At 37.9% G+C, this 22,069-nt stretch overlaps 1 protein-coding gene across 8 annotated transcripts in view; it reads right to left on the minus strand.

Annotated features, from left to right (window-relative positions):
• Positions 1-22,069, minus strand: part of LOC311279652 (signal-induced proliferation-associated 1-like protein 2) — a 143,442-nt gene that overhangs the window by 59,553 nt on the left and 61,820 nt on the right. For all 8 annotated transcript variants that reach the window (XR_014625573.1, XM_084391284.1, XM_084391281.1 and 5 more), the window contains exons 3-7: positions 19,279-19,412; positions 17,922-18,110; positions 3,567-3,741; positions 2,837-2,940; positions 917-1,074 (exon numbers count right to left, since the gene is read on the minus strand). Coding sequence is in view for 7 of the 8 variants with exons in the window: in XM_084391284.1 (XP_084247410.1) it covers positions 917-1,074; positions 2,837-2,940; positions 3,567-3,741; positions 17,922-18,110; positions 19,279-19,412 (760 nt within the window). In the remaining variant the exon portion in view is untranslated. The remainder of the gene's footprint in view (positions 1-916; positions 1,075-2,836; positions 2,941-3,566; positions 3,742-17,921; positions 18,111-19,278; positions 19,413-22,069) is intronic.

Raw genomic sequence — 22,069 nt, forward strand, 5'->3', positions numbered from 1 at the left:
ATTACATCAATCCAGTTCAATTCAGCTAATATGAACTAAAAAAAAAAAAAAAAAAAAAAAAAAAAAGATATTTTCAATCCTTGCCAAGTGCCAAATAAGAGTAAAATAAATAAATAAATATTTATAAATAATAATAATAATAATAATACTACATCTCATGTTACAAAAAATCCTGCTAAATACATTTTCACAGCCTGTAAAAAATAATTATTATAATTTTATTTTCATCTAACGTCAGAAGGTCCGGCAAAAAGTTCAAGTCTTTTCTGAAAATGTCTAGGTTTTTAAAGTTTTTCATCTAATATTTATATTTTATTTCAGCTATATTTCAATTTCTATTAAATTATTTTGAATAGTTTTAGCTCTAGTTAACAATAAAAACACAGGACGGGAGAGAAGATTATCAGTGAATAACAACTTAAAATCAACTTTAACTTTAGCCTATGACTTCAGAAGACTTATAATATACGAGTCATATTGACTTTTTAATATTATTTTATTATATTAACAATATTGTCATATTGTTTTTAACTTTCTTTTACATGTTTTTACCCCTTTTTGGGCTTTACAGACACTGGTTACTGCAGGTTCATTACATGGGAAAGAACTCAGACCTTCTTTATAATGTCTCTGTTTGTGTGCCATGGATGAGAGAAAGCCGTTTGGAACGGCATGTGGACGAGTGAGAGAATTTATCCTTTAATTGCAATAATTAAATGACTCAAACAGCCTTTGACACTGCTTTTAAAAAGAAGATAAAAAATTACAGGCAAGCCAAGCATTTAGACACATTATTGATTCCAGCATTTAATGTCAATTCTAAAGTTTCATTGATACTTTTCTCAAATCTCAATTGTAAATACAACAAAGTAAATCCAAGGCATGGTTCTCACACAGATGTTTGCGCTTCACTTGCCTGTAGCAGACATTCTCAGTGCACGGATTGTGAACTTTAACGATGACGAACACATGCTGGAAATGGGACCGGATGTTTTTGGGTGTGAAGGGCAAGGCACCGGGCTCCTGAAACACGATGGTGACGATGTCATTTCCTATGTGCCTCTTTCTGAGCAACTGGTGAGAGAAGAGAACAAACAAAGGTGAAGGAACTCTACAGTGTCCATGTTCAAAGAACAGGAAGTGAGGGTTTAGGAAACGTGAAGCGTTGTATTGGCAAGTCCATCAGCCCTGAAAAAAGATGACATATCAATACAGTTCATAGTACAATATGTACTAAAAGAAACTCTGATGAATTAAAAATCCTTTTTTTTGTATCAGGGTTCAAAATGAACACCTGCCAGTTGCCAAGTAAGAGTTAGTTAAATAAATAAATAAACGATCATAATATTTTATGTTGTTAAAAATACTATTTCACAGCCTGTACATTTTATATATATAACATTTATTTTCATCCAAAATTAGCAGGTGTGGCAAAAAAGTTCATATTGGACCCTTTTTGTAATACACGTTTTTCTGGAAGGATTTCCATTGTGTTTGGCTCTTAAATCAAGCCAGTCTGAGGAGGTTTAAAGACTTGAAATTAAAGAAGAGAAACAGATTAAAAATATAAAAGAGAAATATTTGTTAAAAATGCAAATAATCACCAGCAATGTGCCATCTGGTGTAATGTTGCTGGTGCCATAAATGACACAGAAGACGCCTGCAGATGCTGTGGAAGACTTTACAATCTCTTAAGCTCATGCATAAGTATCTGATTCTGGATTTTTCTTGATATCTCAAAGATGTTGGATAAGAGCGTTCAATGGCGACAGAGTCAGGAACTTAATATATTCTATTAACCCTGAGCCGCTCTATAGGGACGTCATATTAACGGTGTGCCGGCCTTCCCGAGAGTGGCCAAGGGTTACAAACAGGATTATGTGTGAGACGGGAGGATGAGAAGATGAGAGGCTGAACTGTGCTCCAGTCTTCTGGAAGCTTACGGCCAGGGATTTATCCGCTAATCCGGCACAATCGAATAGAATTGAAGTTGGAGAAGAAAAAGACAGAAAATCTTCTAATCCTGCCAATCGACTGTCAGAGACACAAGTGACAGTGATGCGGCTGGAGTGGCTCTATTACTAAGTTTATGCATTTGAAACACTATAAACCTGTTATGATATATATATAAAAAAAAAAAACATATCAAATATATCTAATGGGATTACATTTAATGCATTTACCAAATTTGACAATTGTAATTGGAAATCAAATCCAGGCTTTTAACAAAAGTGAAGTCATCTTCATTCTGCAGGAGTGGCAAAATTCCAGCTTTGTCACATATTATTTTGTTTTCTTCCCAAAAAAGATGTAAATGCTTTAAAATGCATACGCACACACTTTTTAAATATCTAAAATAAAGAAAATAAAAAATAAATTCAGTTCAGAAGAGTTAGAAATAATCAGACGTTCAAACCTGAGAGGAAAACTCTCAATAAACATTGTTCGAAAATGTGCAACAAAAAAAAAAAAGCTTATATATTCAGATTTAAGTTTATATACTCAGATTAAAATCTATATTTTAATTTGTAAATAATTATTTGGATTTAATCTAATGTTCATAAGTACTACTTTAACTTAACATCATCAACCTGATGATCATGTTCTCCAGCATGATTTGAGAACGGATGGATGGATGGATGGATAGATATTTGGATGGATGGATGGATGGATGGATGGATGGAAATTAGTTAAGATAGTTTTTAAAGAGAACATATCATGAAATGTACCAGTCATTATCACACAATAAAAGAAATCAGGGTAATCAGAACCCCTATGTGAAGACATTAGCCAATCACAAGAGAGCTCATTAGCATAAAGAGGAGGACACACACACCTGTTGCCTGTTGTTGGGTGTGTAGGGCAGAAGTGTGGACACGTGGAACATCAGCTCATAGTCCTTGTAGGTCGTGTAGAGCGAGTGAGTGCCGGTCGAGTCCGCTGTAATGGAGGACAGTTGTCAACAACACATCTTGTGTTTGAGACACAAGGGAACAAAGAGAGGAGAAACAGGACTCGACATTTCTCTCTGCTGACTGTACGGAGTCTTTACTTGCCCTGACAACAGTATATACACACACACATACACTCTCCAGCCACATCCAAAAACACCTTTTCTGGAAAACGATGACATATAATGCTAAACATTAATGACTGGTTTGTCATTTTCTTCTTCCTCAAAAGTCACTCTTTCAGTTTTAACAAAATCATCCATGTTAAAGTTGGTGACGAGTTTACAAAACAAAACAACGTTCATAGATTTTAACTGAAGACTAGTTTAAAGTTGGTAAATACACACACATGCATGCATGCATATATTTAAGAAATATTTACATGTATATACTTTATATATATAATTTATATTATATATAAATAAAAAAATTCTTAAATGCATGTGTGTGTATTTATATAAACAAAATAAGTATACACCGTACACACACATATATTATGTAAACACAAACTTTTATTTTTGGATGCGATTAATTGTTGCACAGCACTAATATAATATAATATGAATATATAAATGCCCTGTGTTGTATGTGGATGGTGTCAGCATTAACACATACTCTTGTTGTCCAGCTGTGCTCTGTACTTGGTGAAGCCCTTCAGTCGGACTCTCTGACCGAGCAGATCCAGGAACTCGTCCAGCGCCGGCCCGGCGTTCTCATTATTGTACATCTCCTCCTCTGTGCTCTGACCCGCTTTACAGTACAGGACGCCCACTTTGTGCTGGAAACTCAGCTGCAACACAACCAAACACACACACACACACACACACATTACATTTATTACTGATCGGATATCAATAAAACTCAACCCAGTTATTCATTTAGGTTGCACTTTATTCTGAGGTGACGTTAAATTATATTAATTAACTACATGTATAGTATATATAATCAATCTGTATCTGAATACTTTTTTATAATTGTTTTTAAATATATTTTACAATTTAATATATTATATATATATTGTATATCATAATACTTTAATATTGAATATATGTGTGTGTGTTTGTGTGTGTATAATTTTTTTTTTTATTCAATATTAAACTATGATATACAATATTTAGCATAATTAAAATAAAATATATCAGATTATTAATTAATATATTAGTCTGAAAATATTTAAATATTATATATATATATATATATATATATATATATACACACATTTATTCTATATTCAACATAAAAAAAAAACCATTATACTGCACCATCTTTTCTGCAATGATTGCCATTTGCAATACTGCATTTTGTTTACCTTTTTAATTTCTAGAAATGTTTTTGCTTCAAAATCAAAGTTTGTAATGCTTTGATTAATCTCAAAAGTGTTAATATCATATCAGAAGATTGTATATATTTTTTTAAATCCCATCGGAGCAATGAATGTGAAAACCCTTCCGCTCGCTCACTGTTGGGCTCGTATCATCATGTGTGTTTCACACAGTTAAACAGTCAGCTCATAAAGCGCTTGATGACATCACTAGCCGTTTGCTGGTGTTTACTCTTCGAGTCGTGAGAAGTCAGGACTGTCCCGAGGGCTGATGGGTACAGAAGAGGCGCAGTGATGTCACAGCGGTCAGGACACCGTTATGTAAAACACTCCGGGGATGACTGGCTTTCTTTCCCTCTATCCCTGTGTTTCTTCTTTCTTGTGGCGTTTCATGTCACTCAGAGGCTTATCTGAGTCTGAGAGCCGTGTTGACCTCTTAGTTATGAACAGATAGAAGAATGTGTTTCATAACTGTTATCCTCTCTGCTGTATGTTTGATTAATATGGAAAATATCTGAGCCAAAGATCTTGGATATAGAGATTGTCTGTCTTTTTTGAGCCAGAGTTTCAAACCCTAGTGAGCTGCCTTGGTGTCCACTGTCTGACTAGTGTGTTTGCTTTTAAGGGTACAAAGGGTAAATATGCACTAGACAGATGTATGTTTTTGACCATTTTTAAGATGGCATGTCGAGAAAAGTTAAAAATGCATCCATTATTTTAGTCCGCCATGGCAGGTGAACTGAGAAAAATTACCAGTTATGAATAATAATTGCATTTTCATGGCTGGTGAATTCTTTATGTAAGTGTAACAATACATCTAGCCCAGTTCATAAAAATGTATTGATTTCAGCAGAAACTGGTGTTAGTATGTTGTTGGGCTAACAAGTAGAAATATACAAAAACCAAACCAGAAAAATCTTTAAATAGAATATCTTAAACTGAATCAAAGGTTTTCAGAAAAGAGCAACATTTTAAGATTTGACTTGATTCCCTGTCATCATGCATGAAACTTTTCCCTGAGCCCGTCACAATGCATTCTGGGATTGCCTCTCTGTGAAGGTTAAAGGTCTTAGAATGTGCTCAAAATAAGGTAGAAGGCAGTGAAATTATGCTTCCAATTCTATTCGTTTTCCCAATGATCATTCCCATTCAATATTTTAAATATTAAATAAATTTATTTTTATAAAATAAAAATGTAAGTTTAACATTTTAAAATTTTTATATTTAATTTTTAAAACTATTAAATTAATTACTATTAATAATTAACTATTAAAATAATTACTAATTATTTAAAATTGTGTATATATAAATTGTGTACATATAAAAGTTAAGAAATGAGAATATACTATATCGGTATTAAATGTTTTAAATTGGAAAAAATACGATACATATATTTTTTATTTTAAAATAATATATTATATTTAGTTTATATTTAATCTATATATTTTGAATAATTTTCTACTTAATTATTGTTTTAAAAAAATTATATTTTTAATATTTATAATATATATTTATTTATTCTCTCTCTCTCTATATATATATACATATGTGTGTGTGTGTGTGTGTAGGAAATTAAACATACATATATGTAAATATATTACATATGCAGTATATACTTTTCTTTTTAAATATTTTTATATTATGTTTTAATTTGAAAAAATTATTGTATTAAAATACTTTATTAATTGCATTATAAGGGTATTCGTATGTTTATTACAATGCATTATATCTTTTCATAAATAATTGTAACCAAGTTAAAATGCATTATAATACTTGCAGATTCTTCTACATCTGAAATTTGTAATGTATTTAATGTATTATACTTTTTTTAAATGAATGAATAGATAAGTATTATAATGTATAATTGTGCTTACAAAAGACCATACAGTGCATTACAAGGCATAATTAATGCATGAAAAATCATTTTATAGTGCATTATATATATATATAAAGGGTTTAAGTGTTTTACTGTTTTATTATTAAGTGGGGATCTTACTAGGGTTTGTTTGACTTTTTGATGCTGTTGAAATGGAAACTGACGTGAGGAAGCAAGCGCATGACATCACTGTTGGCTCAAATGACTTCTCGAGTTAAATTTGCCCCTGTGTGTTTTTGACTCCTGCAAGCATTTTATGTTTTCTCACCATTTGCTTCGTCTAAAAACTGTTGGCCGTATACCTACCCATTCAGAATGTGTCAGCGGTTTGGATGTCGTTTTATAACTCAAGTTTACTGCACTTATCCCAGTGTGTGTGTGTGTGTGTGTGTGTGTGTGTGTCCTTTCTAAAGCCAAGTAGGGCATCTCCTCTGAACTGCATTAGCACTGCTCGACTAGATGCCGGGGAAGTCACTGGCTGTTCCTAATCCAAAACAGTCGGATGAAGGTTTCAGAGGACGAGGTCGCCATGACAACAGCATGGTTTCCAAGCTGGGAATACTTGACCCGCGTAAGAGAGCCGTGATTCCTGAGCGCTGAAACATCAGCCGTTTTCCTCTGCCTCATCAGACCCGTTCAGCGCATCTGAACTGGGTTAGCTTGCGTAAAGCCAGGGTTTCTGATGGCATTTCACCACGTCTTACTGTGGGATTGCGACTGATTGTTCCTGAAGAGACTTCTGTCGCAACTCACTTCCCATCAAATGAAATGAGGGAAATGCTAGAGATTTAGTGTTTGATTCCAGATTGACTGGATTCAGTAATTGAAGACCACAGGTAGTTTGCTAACAGTGGTTTTATGTATAATTTGGTCACTTGTCAGCTAATGGTCAGACTTTTGGCTATTGGGATCCACATATTCTGTGTGGTATTTTTTCTTTTTTCGCACCTGACTTAAGTCTACCTGGGTATTGTCTACTATCGACGTCCCTGAACGTCTACAGTCATCGTTAGATTCTCTGGGTATCGTCTACTATCGACGTCCCTGAACGTCTACAGTCATCGTTAGTTTCTCTGGGTATCGTCTACTATCGACGTCCCCGAACGTCTACAGTCAACGTTAGTTTCTCTGGGTCTCGTCCACAGTCGACGTCCCCGAACGTCTACAGTCGACGTTAGTTTCTCTGGGTCTCGTCCACAATCAATCGACGTCCCCGAACGTCTACAGTCGACGTTAGTTTCTCTGGGTCTCGTCCACAATCAATCGACGTCCCCGAACGTCTACAGTCGACGTTAGTTTCTCTGGGTCTCGTCCACAATCGACGTCCCCGAACGTCTACAGTCGACGTTAGTTTCTCTGGGTCTCGTTCACAATCGACGTCCCCGAACGTCTACAGTCGACGTTAGTTTCTCTGGGTCTCGTCCACAATCGACGTCCCCGAACGTCTACAGTCGACGTTAGTTTCTCTGGGTCTCGTCCACAATCGACGTCCCCGAACGTCTACAGTCGACGTTAGTTTCTCTGGGTCTCGTCCACAATCGACGTCCCCGAACGTCTACAGTCGACGTTAGTTTCTCTGGGTCTCGTCCACAATCGACGTCCCCGAACGTCTACAGTAGTGTTGTTTTTGGCGGCCTGTTTTAATTTTAGTTTTAGTCTAGTCTTTGTGTCAAGCTTTCGTTTTAGTTTTTATTAGTTTTAGTCACGTTCATACTCTTTTTAGTCTAGTCAAGTTTTAGTCGACGAAAACTGATGACATTTTAGTCTAGTTTTAGTCAACGAAAACTGATGACATTTTAGTCTAGTTTTAGTCGACGAAAACTGATGACATTATAGTCTAGTTTTAGTCAATGAAAATTGTATTTTAGTTTCTTTTTAGTAGCCTAATGTAATTCTATTTAACCCAGTCAATATAGAATTTCAAACAAGGTTAGTATAGGGCAGTGACGGTGGCAGTTTTTTTTTACCACCGCGGTAATGGACCAACTACGGCGGTGGTGGGGGGTTATTTAAAAAAATAAAAACTCGTTTTATATTTCCACACAAAGACGCGTGATATAGCCTCTGCGCTTTGAGAGGGATGTAGGACACGAGCAGGAAAGAGACCATCGATCTCTTTATGATATCTTTGTTGTAAATTGGTCTGAAGAGCGAATTTTATTCTCCACAAGGGCGAAATATTTAGGCTATGTTTGAGATTGCGCTGCCAGAGAAAGTGAAACTAAAAATCACCCGCGCGTGTGAGACGCGCTTTACAACTAAATTTGACGCGCCCTATGTCTAATATAACAAGCACAAACTGTGTTAAAAAGAATTTGACATGCAAGTACAAATGTAGGCTATCTGTCCTACAGTGTTTTTCTACTTTACCACAGTAAAGAATACGAATATAATAGGCCTAATTAAAAGCAACCAATGAAGACACGATTATAATCCCTTTAGAAAATGGGTGAGACGTGAGTGAAGATTTGGGAAAAGAAACAAGGGATGCAGGGATGAGTCACGATTTTTGGATATTCGATTAGTTTATTTAATTCTAGAATATTGAATAGGTTGTGCGATTATTCTCTAAAATAAAATCTCCATGTTCTGGTGCTAATGCGGTGACGCGTTCATGTAACCAGAGACACTGCAATAACGCACATAACAGCTGTCACAAAGAACCGGCAAAAGTTATGATTATGAATGTGTCAAATATACCAATGAGACATTTTAATGGAATAACTAATGGAGTAATATTGTTAAATTCGCTGATAATCGGGTCGGGTGACCAGATCGCAAACCAGAATTTAAAGCCGACAAAGCTATGGGTTCACGCACAACTCTCTCATTCGTCGTGACGTTATAACATTTCGTCTCGTCTCGTTTTGGTCAACGAAAATGAAGAAACATTTTAGCATAGTTTTTATTGTGTAAATCACATTTAGTCTCGTTTTTATTCGTCAACGATATTGCATTATACATGTATTTTAGTCATCGTCACATGACCAGCATTTACGTCTCGTCTCGTCTCGTTTTCGTCAGGTGATAACGGTTCGTTGACGACAATATTTCGTCATAATTTTCGTTGACGAAAGCAACACTAGTCTACAGTCGACGTTAGTTTCTCTGGGTCTCGTCCACAATCGACGTATCTGAACGTCTACAGTAGACGTTAGTTTCTCTGGGTCTCGTCCACAATCGACGTCCCCGAACGTCTACAGTCGACGTTAGTTTCTCTGGGTCTCGTCCACAATCGACGTCCCCAAACATCTACAGTCGACGTTAGTTTCTCTGGGTCTCGTCCACAATCGACGTCCCCGAACGTCTACAGTCGACGTCCCCAAACATCTACAGTCGACGTTAGTTTCTCTGGGTCTCGTCCACAATCGACGTCCCCGAACGTCTACAGTCGACGTTAGTTTCTCTGGGTCTCGTCCACAATCGACGTCCCCAAACGTCTACAGTCGACGTTAGTTTCTCTGGGTCTCGTCCACAATCGACGTCCCCAAACATCTACAGTCGACGTTAGTTTCTCTGGGTCTCGTCCACAATCGACGTCCCCGAACGTCTACAGTCGACGTCCCCAAACATCTACAGTCGACGTTAGTTTCTCTGGGTCTCGTCCACAATCGACGTCCCCAAACGTCTACAGTCGACGTTAGTTTCTCTGGGTCTCGTCCACAATCGACGTCCCCAAACGTCTACAGTCGACGTTAGTTTCTCGGGGTCTCATCCACAATCGACGTCCCCAAACATCTACAGTCGACGTTAGTTTCTCTGGGTCTCGTCCACAATCGACGTCCCCGAACGTCTACAGTCGACGTTAGTTTCTCTGGGTCTCGTCCACAATCGACGTCCCCAAACATCTACAGTCGACGTTAGTTTCTCTGGGTCTCGTCCACAATCGACGTCCCCAAACATCTACAGTCGACGTTAGTTTCTCTGGGTCTCGTCCACAATCGACGTCCCCGAACGTCTACAGTCGACGTCCCCAAACATCTACAGTCAACGTTAGTTTCTCTGGGTCTCGTCCACAATCGACGTCCCCAAACATCTACAGTCGACGTTAGTTTCTCTGGGTCTCGTCCACAATCGACGTCCCCAAACATCTACAGTCGACGTTAGTTTCTCTGGGTCTCGTCCACAATCGACGTCCCCGAACGTCTACAGTCGACGTTAGTTTCTCTGGGTCTCGTCCACAATCGACGTCCCCAAACGTCTACAGTCGACGTTAGTTTCTCTGGGTCTCGTCCACAATCGACGTCCCCAAACATCTACAGTCGACGTTAGTTTCTCTGGGTCTCGTCCACAATCGACGTCCCCGAACGTCTACAGTCGACGTCCCCAAACATCTACAGTCGACGTTAGTTTCTCTGGGTCTCGTCCACAATCGACGTCCCCAAACGTCTACAGTCGACGTTAGTTTCTCTGGGTCTCGTCCACAATCGACGTCCCCAAACGTCTACAGTCGACGTTAGTTTCTCGGGGTCTCATCCACAATCGACGTCCCCAAACATCTACAGTCGACGTTAGTTTCTCTGGGTCTCGTCCACAATCGACGTCCCCGAACGTCTACAGTCGACGTTAGTTTCTCTGGGTCTCGTCCACAATCGACGTCCCCAAACATCTACAGTCGACGTTAGTTTCTCTGGGTCTCGTCCACAATCGACGTCCCCAAACATCTACAGTCGACGTTAGTTTCTCTGGGTCTCGTCCACAATCGACGTCCCCGAACGTCTACAGTCGACGTTAGTTTCTCTGGGTCTTGTCCACAATCGACGTCCCCGAACATCTACAGTCGACGTTAGTTTCTCTGGGTCTCGTCCACAATCGACGTCCCCAAACATCTACAGTCGACGTTAGTTTCTCTGGGTCTCGTCCACAATCGACGTCCCCGAACGTCTACAGTCGACGTTAGTTTCTCTGGGTCTCGTCCACAATCGACGTCCCCGAACGTCTACAGTCGACGTCCCCAAACATCTACAGTCGACGTTAGTTTCTCTGGGTCTCGTCCACAATCGACGTCCCCGAACGTCTACAGTCGACGTTAGTTTCTCTGGGTCTCGTCCACAATCGACGTCCCCAAACGTCTACAGTCGACGTTAGTTTCTCTGGGTCTCGTCCACAATCGACGTCCCCAAACATCTACAGTCGACGTTAGTTTCTCTGGGTCTCGTCCACAATCGACGTCCCCGAACGTCTACAGTCGACGTCCCCAAACATCTACAGTCGACGTTAGTTTCTCTGGGTCTCGTCCACAATCGACGTCCCCAAACGTCTACAGTCGACGTTAGTTTCTCTGGGTCTCGTCCACAATCGACGTCCCCAAACGTCTACAGTCGACGTTAGTTTCTCGGGGTCTCATCCACAATCGACGTCCCCAAACATCTACAGTCGACGTTAGTTTCTCTGGGTCTCGTCCACAATCGACGTCCCCAAACATCTACAGTCGACGTTAGTTTCTCTGGGTCTCGTCCACAATCGACGTCCCCAAACATCTACAGTCGACGTTAGTTTCTCTGGGTCTCGTCCACAATCGACGTCCCCGAACGTCTACAGTCGACGTTAGTTTCTCTGGGTCTCGTCCACAATCGACGTCCCCGAACATCTACAGTCGACGTTAGTTTCTCTGGGTCTCGTCCACAATCGACGTCCCCAAACATCTACAGTCGACGTTAGTTTCTCTGGGTCTCGTCCACAATCGACGTCCCCGAACGTCTACAGTCGACGTTAGTTTCTCTGGGTCTCGTCCACAATCGACGTCCCCGAACGTCTACAGTCGACGTTAGTTTCTCTGGGTCTCGTCCACAATCGACGTCCCCGAACGTCTACAGTCGACGTTAGTTTCTCTGGGTCTCGTCCACAATCGACGTCCCCGAACGTCTACAGTCGACGTTAGTTTCTCTGGGTCTCGTCCACAATCGACGTCCCCGAACGTCTACAGTCGACGTTAGTTTCTCTGGGTCTCGTCCACAATCGACGTCCCCGAACATCTACAGTCGACGTTAGTTTCTCTGGGTCTCGTCCACAATCGACGTCCCCAAACATCTACAGGCGACGTTAGTTTCTCTGGGTCTCGTCCACAATCGACGTCCCCGAACGTCTACAGTCGGCGTTAGTTTCTCTGGGTCTCGTCCACAATCGACGTCCCCGAACGTCTACAGTCGGCGTTAGTTTCTCTGGGTCTCGTCCACAATCGACGTCCCCAAACGTCTACAGTCGACGTTAGTTTCTCTGGGTCTACTGAGTCAGCCGAGTCCCCTAACCCTAACTTGCTGTGCAGCAATAATAACTGACAGACTTCAGACAATGCCTTCGAATACGCTTTAAATCACGGCCGGAGGTTCTCAGACAAATTTCAGAGAGAATCCCACCAGCAAACAGGAATACAACAGTTTTTATAGAATAGGAGCATGGGGAAAATAACATGATATATTACATAATCTCCCTACAATTTGATTGGTTCTTCATAGGCAAACCCTTCTGTTACTAGGTAGAAGCGAACTCTGTTTTCTTGATTACTTCATTGTTAATCACAAGTTTTCAAACCTAGACATCTGTCTAGTTTCATTTCCCCTATTTGTTATTTATACACTCACACACTCAAAGTCACGAGTTTTCGACCAAATGGTTTGGAAACATTTAAAATTCAAAAGCATATGAATGTTGTTCCTTCAAGAAAAATAAATGTTAGTTATGATTAATAAAAAAAAAATCCATCACATCTGCTTATGCTGTAGAAGTACAGAATAAAAGTACAGAAAGTATATCAGCTTTAACTATAAGCAGAGTACAGTTTATCCAGGATACTGTATATCTCTTTACTTGTTTTAAAATGCCTCAAACCAATCTTGTTGTCATTAGCTAAAACAAAGACTTTTTTTGTCAATTTAAATAAAGCTAAACAATTTTTTTTATATAATATGAAAAACAGTGAAGTGTTGCATTGGCAACTAACTGAAATAAGTTGTATAATAATAATACTTAATACTTCAAATAAAAATGTTGAAGTACTAAAACTGCAAAAAGTAAAAAAAAAAAAAAAAAAAAAAAGAGCTTAAAATCAAACTAAATTTAAAATGAACACAGAAAATATTAAAATAAAAGCGAATTCAAAATAGTAGTAAAAACTAGCCTCAAACTTATTATATGCGGCACAAATGGGGCTGTTGCTGTTTGAGAAACTCGTTTGTAAGTGATCATTATTGTGCGGTTGTTTTTGTACGTGAATGACACATTTCACAGTCAGAACTTGATGTGATCCCACAGACTTCTGTTTGGTTTACCATCATCCCATCCAATCCCTCAATTTCCATAATGATTATTAAATCCTCCTCCTTGTGATCGCTGAATCTGTTTGAACTGATGATTACAGACTGAGCTCTTCTGAAGGGACTCGAGTATCACGTTCCCATTGGACTTCGCTTCATCCACTCGCGGAAAATAAATGTGCATCTGCCTGATGATTTCATTAATGACTTAAAGTTTACTGATGCGTACCTGACTAATTGTTTCTCATAAACTATGCCTTGAAGAATATTCTGTGGCTCTTACTGTTTCTTAACCAGGCAATGTCTGAAACTTTGTTGGGATCCTCGTTTGACTGCATTTTTTCTTTGCATCTTCCACATAAATTAAGGTAACAATTTATTTTAATGACGTAGTTACAGTATAATAATCTAATATAATCGAACATAACATACCATGATCTAATTTCTTAAGCTTAACTTCAGAGCTCATGGTAGGTCTTGTCTTAAAATGTTGCTAAAGATCAACGGGAAACAAATGAGATCTTCACTTTTTTCACTTTCAAAACAAGTTTTGTTTCTGCTAAGCCGCCGCTAATTCTGTCGTCCTGTGAGAAGACACACACACAAGCGTAAGAGAAGAAAAGAGCAGGACACGGAATGAAAGAGTTCACTTTTCATTATCTGTCACCATCAAGTGAGCAGTGAACCTTTCCCGCAGCAGCCCAAGGTAACGCGATACGGTTTGCTAGCCGTGTGGGAGGCAAACTGGAGGCAGACTGGGGGTCTTTAGCACATTATGTGACATAGGTGTTGGTTTTCACACATACGTCCCCAGAGGCGAAGACCACCATTCATCTCCAAACCAGATCTTCAGCAGCCAGCTGAACATGCATGTGCAACAATCAAATACACAAGGCAAATACAGTCTTTCCTTAAAGGCGATCTATTATGCCCAGTTTCAAAGTCTTTATTTTGTTTTTGGGGTCAAAAACACATTATTTTCCTCATATTCTCCATTGTTGCGGCTCCTCTCTTCCCAGTCTGTCAGTAACACTCTGTTAAGTTCCTGTCTCTAAGAAGCCCCTCCTTCTGAAAGCACACTGTGCTCTGATTGGTCGGCTGGATCAGTGTGTTGTGATTGGTCGAGCGCTTCGAGTGTGTTTGGGAAATGTCCCGCCCCTTACCATAACCGCCAGTTTCAACACACACTAACTAACTCAACCAAGCCCCGCCCCTTTATTCTGCGCATTAATTATTTAAATGAGGAATATTGTGACGTGTTCGTTCCCGGAAGAAACTCAAGACTACAATGGAGGCGTTTCAGGGCGAGTTCAGAAACACTGACTCTGATATAGAGAAGAACTCAGAGCTTTTTCATGCTCAAACAGCAACATCACACACTAAAGAAAAGTTTTTTAAAAGTGAAGCATGTCATTTTAGAGGCACTAACAGCAGCAAACGAAATTGCAAAATAACTACATACCGTTTCTGAAGGAAATTTGAGTGGTGTGTGCCAAACCAAAACTTGATGCCTGAATTATAAACATAGTAAGCATGAACGCCCGTACAAATAACACACTCCGAATCTGAGGCCCACATTATGCTGTTCCAACTGGTAGCAATTCAGCGCACGCTATCCAGATTTCCCTGCTCGAGTTGAGACAACTCCCAGAATCCTTACGAGAGTGCCAAACGGTATTAAACAGTTGTTAAATGCTTCGCTGAGTAACTTCGACTAACTAAGAGGGAAAACTACACTAAAACACAAGCCTTCTGGGACAAACCTGTATATGCTCCTGCAGAGAAACATGAAACTGTAATCAATAAAGTGCCATTTCATCCAGCAATGAAATGTTTTTTTTCTTTCTTTTTTCAATTTTTGTCACTTATGTAAGAAAAAACACCCTGGGATTTTTCTGACAGCTTCAAGCAACAAGATTCATAGCCCGTGTCGATGGGAATCCACAGTTTGACGTTCATATGATTGGCCGTTCGGTCAGAGGAGAACTGACTGGTTCCTCACAAGGGTTTTTCTCCATTCTGTCATCAAAATTATTGATATTGTATGAAAACTGAGCTGGACGATGACATCATTTTTTGCAGAACTGCTTTATAGATTAAATTAATAATTTAATAGTTGATGATCTTTACAACTGAATCAACGCTGAACTGAACAACAGCAGAAATGCATAATTTTCCTGTTCATCACTGTAAAGCTGCTTTGAAACGATCTGTACTGTATAAAGCGCTATAGAAATAAACGTGACTTGACTTGATATGACAGGGAGCTATTAAGATATATAATATTTCCCTAATATCTACACTTCACACTGTTCAATAGTTTGAGGTTGGAACGATTTTCTGTTTTTGTTTAATGTTATGTTCACCAAGGCTGCAATTATTTGCTAAAAATACAGTAAAAACAGCAACATTGTGAAATATTTTTTTTTTTTTTGGCTCTTTGTTCTCTTTAGTAAGTCGCTTTGGATAAAAGCGTCAGCTAAATATATATTTTACAGTTTAAAATGAAGTTTTATATGTAAATATAAGTTAAAGTGTAATTTATTCCTGTGATCAAAGCTGAATTTTCAGCATCATTACTCCAGTCTTCAGTGTCACATGATCCTTCAGAAATCATTCTAATATGATGATTTGATGCTCAAGAAACATTTATGATTATTATCAATGTTGAAAACAGTTGCTGCTTCATATTTAATGGAAACTGTGTTCATTTGTTTTTTTCAGGATTCTTTGATGTATAAAAAGTTTAAAAGAACAGCATTTATTTCAAATATAAATCTTTTGTAACAATGTAAAATAATTTACTGTCACTTTTGATCAATTTGATGCATCCTTGATGAATAAAAGTATTACGTTCTTTACTGACCCCAAACTTTGAAATGGTAGTATATAATATACAGAACTCCCAGGCAAAAAGAAATGACTTGGCTTTCCGCTCATATCACACTCGTCTATATTTAGCACTCGAGAGAACTTCAATAATCACTTCTCTCTAAAGACAATAATGAAACATTATTGAGAGGGTGGGATTGAAACGTCTCTATCTATGAAATAAAATGTAATTTTGGCTATATTCGTCCGTCCTCATTCACATTTCCACTCCAAGTTGGGAAATCAATGGGCGACTGGAGCTGTTATTGATCGAACTATAACATGATATTGGCTGATTTTCTCCCTCAGAACCAAGACGACCATCTGAATCCATGTAGAGAGACGCTTCATGGGAAAAACAGCTCTACCTATGGTGCTTTTGAGACCCAGTGCATGTTGATTTTTAGTCATATAACCATGCACTATTTTCATTAACACTTTCAGAACTGCTGTGTTACACATATAACTGAGAAACAATGCACATTCTTAAGGCATCTTTACACAGCCAAGTTAAGGCTGCTCTGTGCCTGCACAAAATGCAGTGTAAAGATGCAATGCTTCATTAAAACCAGACTTAATTATGGCGGTTGTGGTAAAAATCATGGTAAAAATCACAATAGAATAAGCAAAAAAAATCAAAATGTAAAAATGTTAAAGATTCAGTCACCATACTGATTGACCACTACAATTAATGTTGCTTATTGCTATAAAACATAAGCAAAAGCAATACAATAAAAGACCAAATCTAATCTAAATAAAACCAAAATGATCATATTATGAGAGTCAAATCACAAAGGCTGCATTTTAATTATATAAATATATGTTCCCTACCTGCGGTTTTCTGTCTAAATACAGGTTTGATGGTTTAGTGTTTGAAGAAATTAATGCACATTTTTTTTTAAAACACTATTTTTTCATTGAAATATTACAATACTATTTCTTATTTTGTTTTAATTTAATACATTTAATATATTTTATTTATTTATTAAAAATAAATAATAAGAATAATAATTGTTATTATTATTATTATTAGTAGTAGTAGTTTTATATCCATATTGATCTGTAATCACAAAATCAAGCGAAATTGTGCAGTCCTACAAACAAGCAGAGCAAACCTGGATTTTTTTTTTTTTGGCCCCACTTTATATTAAGTGTCTTTAAGTGCTATGTACTTACATCGAAAAAGAAGTACAATGTACTTATTGTGTTCATGTTGTACTGTAAAACACTTTTGCTGCTATTGAGGTGTGATCCGGGTAAGGTTAGGGACAGGTGTGGTGGATTGGGTGGGTTTAAGGGTGAGTTAAGGTGTAAAGGAAGGGTCAACAGTGTAATTATAAATGTAATTACATAAATTAATTACAGCTGTAATTACAGTACATGCAGGTATTTTTAAAATCCAAGTACAATGTAAAAACAGGTATGTACACAATAAGTCCATTGTATCAAATTATTAATTTCCATGTTAGTATATAGTAGTTAAAACCACTTAATATAAAGTGGGATTTTTTTTTTCTTTTTCGAATTGCATATGCTTTTTCTGAGAAAAACTGCTAGCAGATTTTTCCCCCGAATCGTGCAGCCCTACTCTGCATATCTGAATATCGTTTACATAACATGAGATTTGAGCGTTCTAGACGAGTCCTCACCCCCTGCTCGTCCAGCTTGAGGAGCTGCTCGGGGACTTTGGGTGAGTTGAGGGCCAGTCGAAGGCACTGGATGTTCAGCTCGGGCACCACGTACTCCAGCACCTCCTTCAGTGGGAGACCGCGGGCCGTCCCGTGCCTCGCCGTGGACGGCACAGCGTCCTCCAGAATCGCCCCACGCAAGGTGGTCAACTGAGGAGGGCCAGAGCAGGACAAGAGCAGTTAGTGTCTAATCTAATCATCACACATGCATTAAACAGCAAGGACATTTGCCTGCCTCAAACAATCAAAATCCTTATTATCCGATGGCTTAATATTGTCATATGAGTGTGTGACCTCAAGTATTTATTCTTTTTCTTATAAACTAACAGGATTCTTTCAATTAAAAATATGTATTGATATATTGGGAAGTTATTGTCAATGAAATCTTCCCCCTTGCAGGAGATTCGAGGGCGCGCTCTCGTCTGAAAGGTAGAAATTGAGTCTCGACCTTTTTATCTGCACTTATAGAGTAAAAGCCTTTTATGCTGAATTCTCTAGCATCTCTTTAAAGGGTCATTCTGAGATTTTGAGTCATCTGAGCATCTATGGCATGTAGGAAATGACAAAAGGCTTCATAATTCAGATTAACTGTGAACGAGTGCCATTATAGGTTAAGATCAAAGCCTAAGGTTTAATGCGATGGAGAAAAAGGAATCTGCATGTGGGCATTTGTTTGATTTACTGTCCTCGAAAATGATAATAATAATAATTATAATAATATTTCACCCCATTAAAGACAAAAAAAAGGAAATTATATTTTGCATAAAGAATTGTAAAAGTTTATTTTAGGACCCTTTAAGATGATCTGTCCCAAATTAATAAATACCGGTAATTAAACAAGTGAATAAGTACATAAATGAATAAATAAGAAAGCAAACAAACAAACAAACATATAAATACATAATTTAGAAAATGAAGAAATTTTCATGACAATTTCATGATTCTATCATTAATAAAATTATTAGCAATTGATATCATAGGAATTATTATAAATATTGCCAATGCAAACCAAGACATTTTCAAGCTTGTAAGTATGAAAGAGGGAGGGTTTTACCTCTTAATATTAATTAAATGCTTCCTTCATTTCAGCAGGCAAAACTTTAATTAATTATTTAAATGTTTGGAGCTATTATTTCCACTGCGACACCATTAGTCCTTCTAAAACTACTAAAAATTGTATTGCAATTAAGGTCAATCCATTAATTGTTAATTACACATGATATGCTCATTCATTAATCCAATTAAAATGAAAACTAATTATCAATAGTTTTTTATATCAATATGCTGAGAGATTCATGTTTGTCAAGCGCTGGCGTACCTGACTCGTCCTGAAGGTGACCCGATAGTTATACTGCGATGCTTCTTTGTCTTTCCCATCATCCAGCTTTTCTCTTCGCACGCTGATGGCCACCGGGCCCAAGTTCTCATCCACCCCGAAGTAGTTCTGGTGCTCTGGGGGTTAATGACAGGAACGAGAGCAAGATATGAGGTCAGGTTCAAGAAGGACAGATAACACTTTCCGGGAACACCCTATAAAGCGAGACTATTAGAGCTGTTTAAACTCTTCACAGCCTCTCTGGCGCTGGTCATGGTGAGGAGACACTGCACACACACGGTAAACTCCACTGAGAACCGTCTACAGACCTTCTTATTTTAGGATTCTTGCATTGTGACATTATTTACTTTTTTTTTTTTATTATTATTAAATAAAGCAAGCAAGTTTATTTTAGGACCATTATGATTTTTGCATTTTGACATACATTGTGACATTATTTTCATGACAATTAAGATCATCTGTCTCAAATAAATAAATAGAATTTTACTATAGGATTTTTTGCATTGTGACATTGGATGGATGCATGGATGGAAGGATGGAAGGACAAAACGACAGATGGATGGATGAATGGAACAACAAAGCGATGAATAGATGGATGGAATGACAAAACGATGGATGGATGGATGGATGGATGGATGGATGGATGGATGGATGGATGGATGAATGGATGGATGGAACAACAAAGCGATGAATAGATGGATGGAATGACAAAACGATGGATGAATGGATGGATGGATGGATGGATGGATGGATGGAACAACAAAGCGATGAATAGATGGATGGAATGACAAAACGATGGATGGATGGATGGATGGATGGATGGATGGATGGAATGACAAAACGATGGATGGATGGATGGATGGATGGATGATGGATAGATACTCTTGATTTTGGAGTAAAAATAAAATAAAATAAAATAAAATATAAAAAAATAACGGCAAATGTGGATTATTTTAATATGGTGCTATAATGGAGAAAGATGTCCTAGTTATCTACATGGCAATGATGTCGTCTGGTCCAGGGAGCATTTCCATAGATTTTCACAGAGTCCCGCAGACACATTAGTGTCATATATGATGATCCATAATCTCTGATTTCACTGGACCACAGGAGTCCGTCAGAGATTAACAGGAGAAATAAAGCCCGCCACAGACGAGGCTTAACCTCTTTCTTTTTGATATCCTTTTCAGTAAGCCCCTTTGTAGACAAACATGCATTTGGACACAATGTTGAAAACCTGAGGCCAAAATTATGCAATATAGCAGGCAATGTGTACTAAAGCATGTCATAGCGGGGAAAAACATTAGGATAATGCGTACTGATGCAAAACACACACACACAAAAATATGGGACAACAAAGAAATTAGCAACAGCTCAAGTAGTGTGTGGGATCCTGCTGATGGCACAACACGAAAAACAAATACAACCTTATTCAAAGTTACGACAGCAGAAGCGAACTGCATGATGGGAGAGATCTGGAAATGTTCAACAACAGCCCTTAATCCAACTCAAATCCAGAGGTGAACGACAACAAACACCAGTGTCACGTCATCTCATCCATTTGAACACACTCGTGAGGGTAAAGCCTAAAGCTGCAGTAAAACACTGCAGAATTATTCTCTAAAATACACTTTAATAGAACGATAAAAAAAGACATCAGCTTGCCCATCACCAACAGGAGGCCATGATGCTTAACAAGATGAAGTATTAATAACATTCATGCATTAATGCAACCGTAGTGTAAACCTTCAGTAGGCATGTCACATCTTGCCTCCTCCCCGATCACGCAGATCTTGGTCACGAAGAGAGAGGAAGTTAATGGAATCAATGCTACTCCCTGGGTGATAAAAGCATCATGGAAAGCAAGGTGTGAAAGGGATAGTGGCTCTTGGGAGAGACACGTTGACAGGTCTGTCCTTCTCAGGTCCAGTAGAGACGCTGATGGAGTGATGAGCAGCTTTAAAGGTTAAATGGACTCTAACTGTCAGTTTGAAGTCACGAAAGTCAGACAGTCAAAATAAAATCAGTATCTGTCTCACAAAATCCCTTTAATTCAATTTCAAGCTATGCATTAAAGTTATGCATTCAATTTACAGTTATGCATTCTATTTAATGCAATTTAAAGTTATGCATTCAATTTGATTTAATGTTAGGCTGTGCATTCAAGTCATGCATTTCTTTTTAATTCAATTTAAAAGTTATACATTTCTTTACAATTCAACTTAAAAGTTATGCATTAAATTTTATTTAAAGTCAAGCATTTAAGTTATGCATTCAATTTAATTCAGTTTGAATTTATCCATTCAATTGAATGCAATGTAAAGTTCTGCATTCAAGTTCTGCATTCATTTTAATTCAATTTGAAGTTATGCATATAAATCAAATCACAATGAAATGGGATGTTTGAGTGGACGAGAACCTTGAGAGGAAACCAAATGTATTTTCTTTCTTGACAAATGTGTCATTATTTGCTATTATTGCCTTTATCTTCGTTATATTAATCAGCATTGAAATTACTGTGTTAACTATTAGCAATATATTAGTAAATCTGCATTACCTGCAAGTTACAGTATAAGAATAACTAAATACATTGATTTGGCTATTAGTTTAGAATTAATGAAGAGCACATACATCCAAAAAAGTTGTTTGAATAGGGTCCATTTGGATTTCATTTCGAGTTTAAACTCCCTCCCTCTTTAAACGGCACTTAAAATACATAGTTTAATGCACAAGACTAATCAGTGTCTTAAATATAACCCTGTACAAATGGCGG

The sequence above is a fragment of the Rutilus rutilus genome, assembly GCF_951802725.1.
Source record: "Rutilus rutilus genome assembly, chromosome: 20".
Classification (NCBI taxonomy): Eukaryota; Metazoa; Chordata; class Actinopteri; order Cypriniformes; family Leuciscidae; genus Rutilus; species Rutilus rutilus.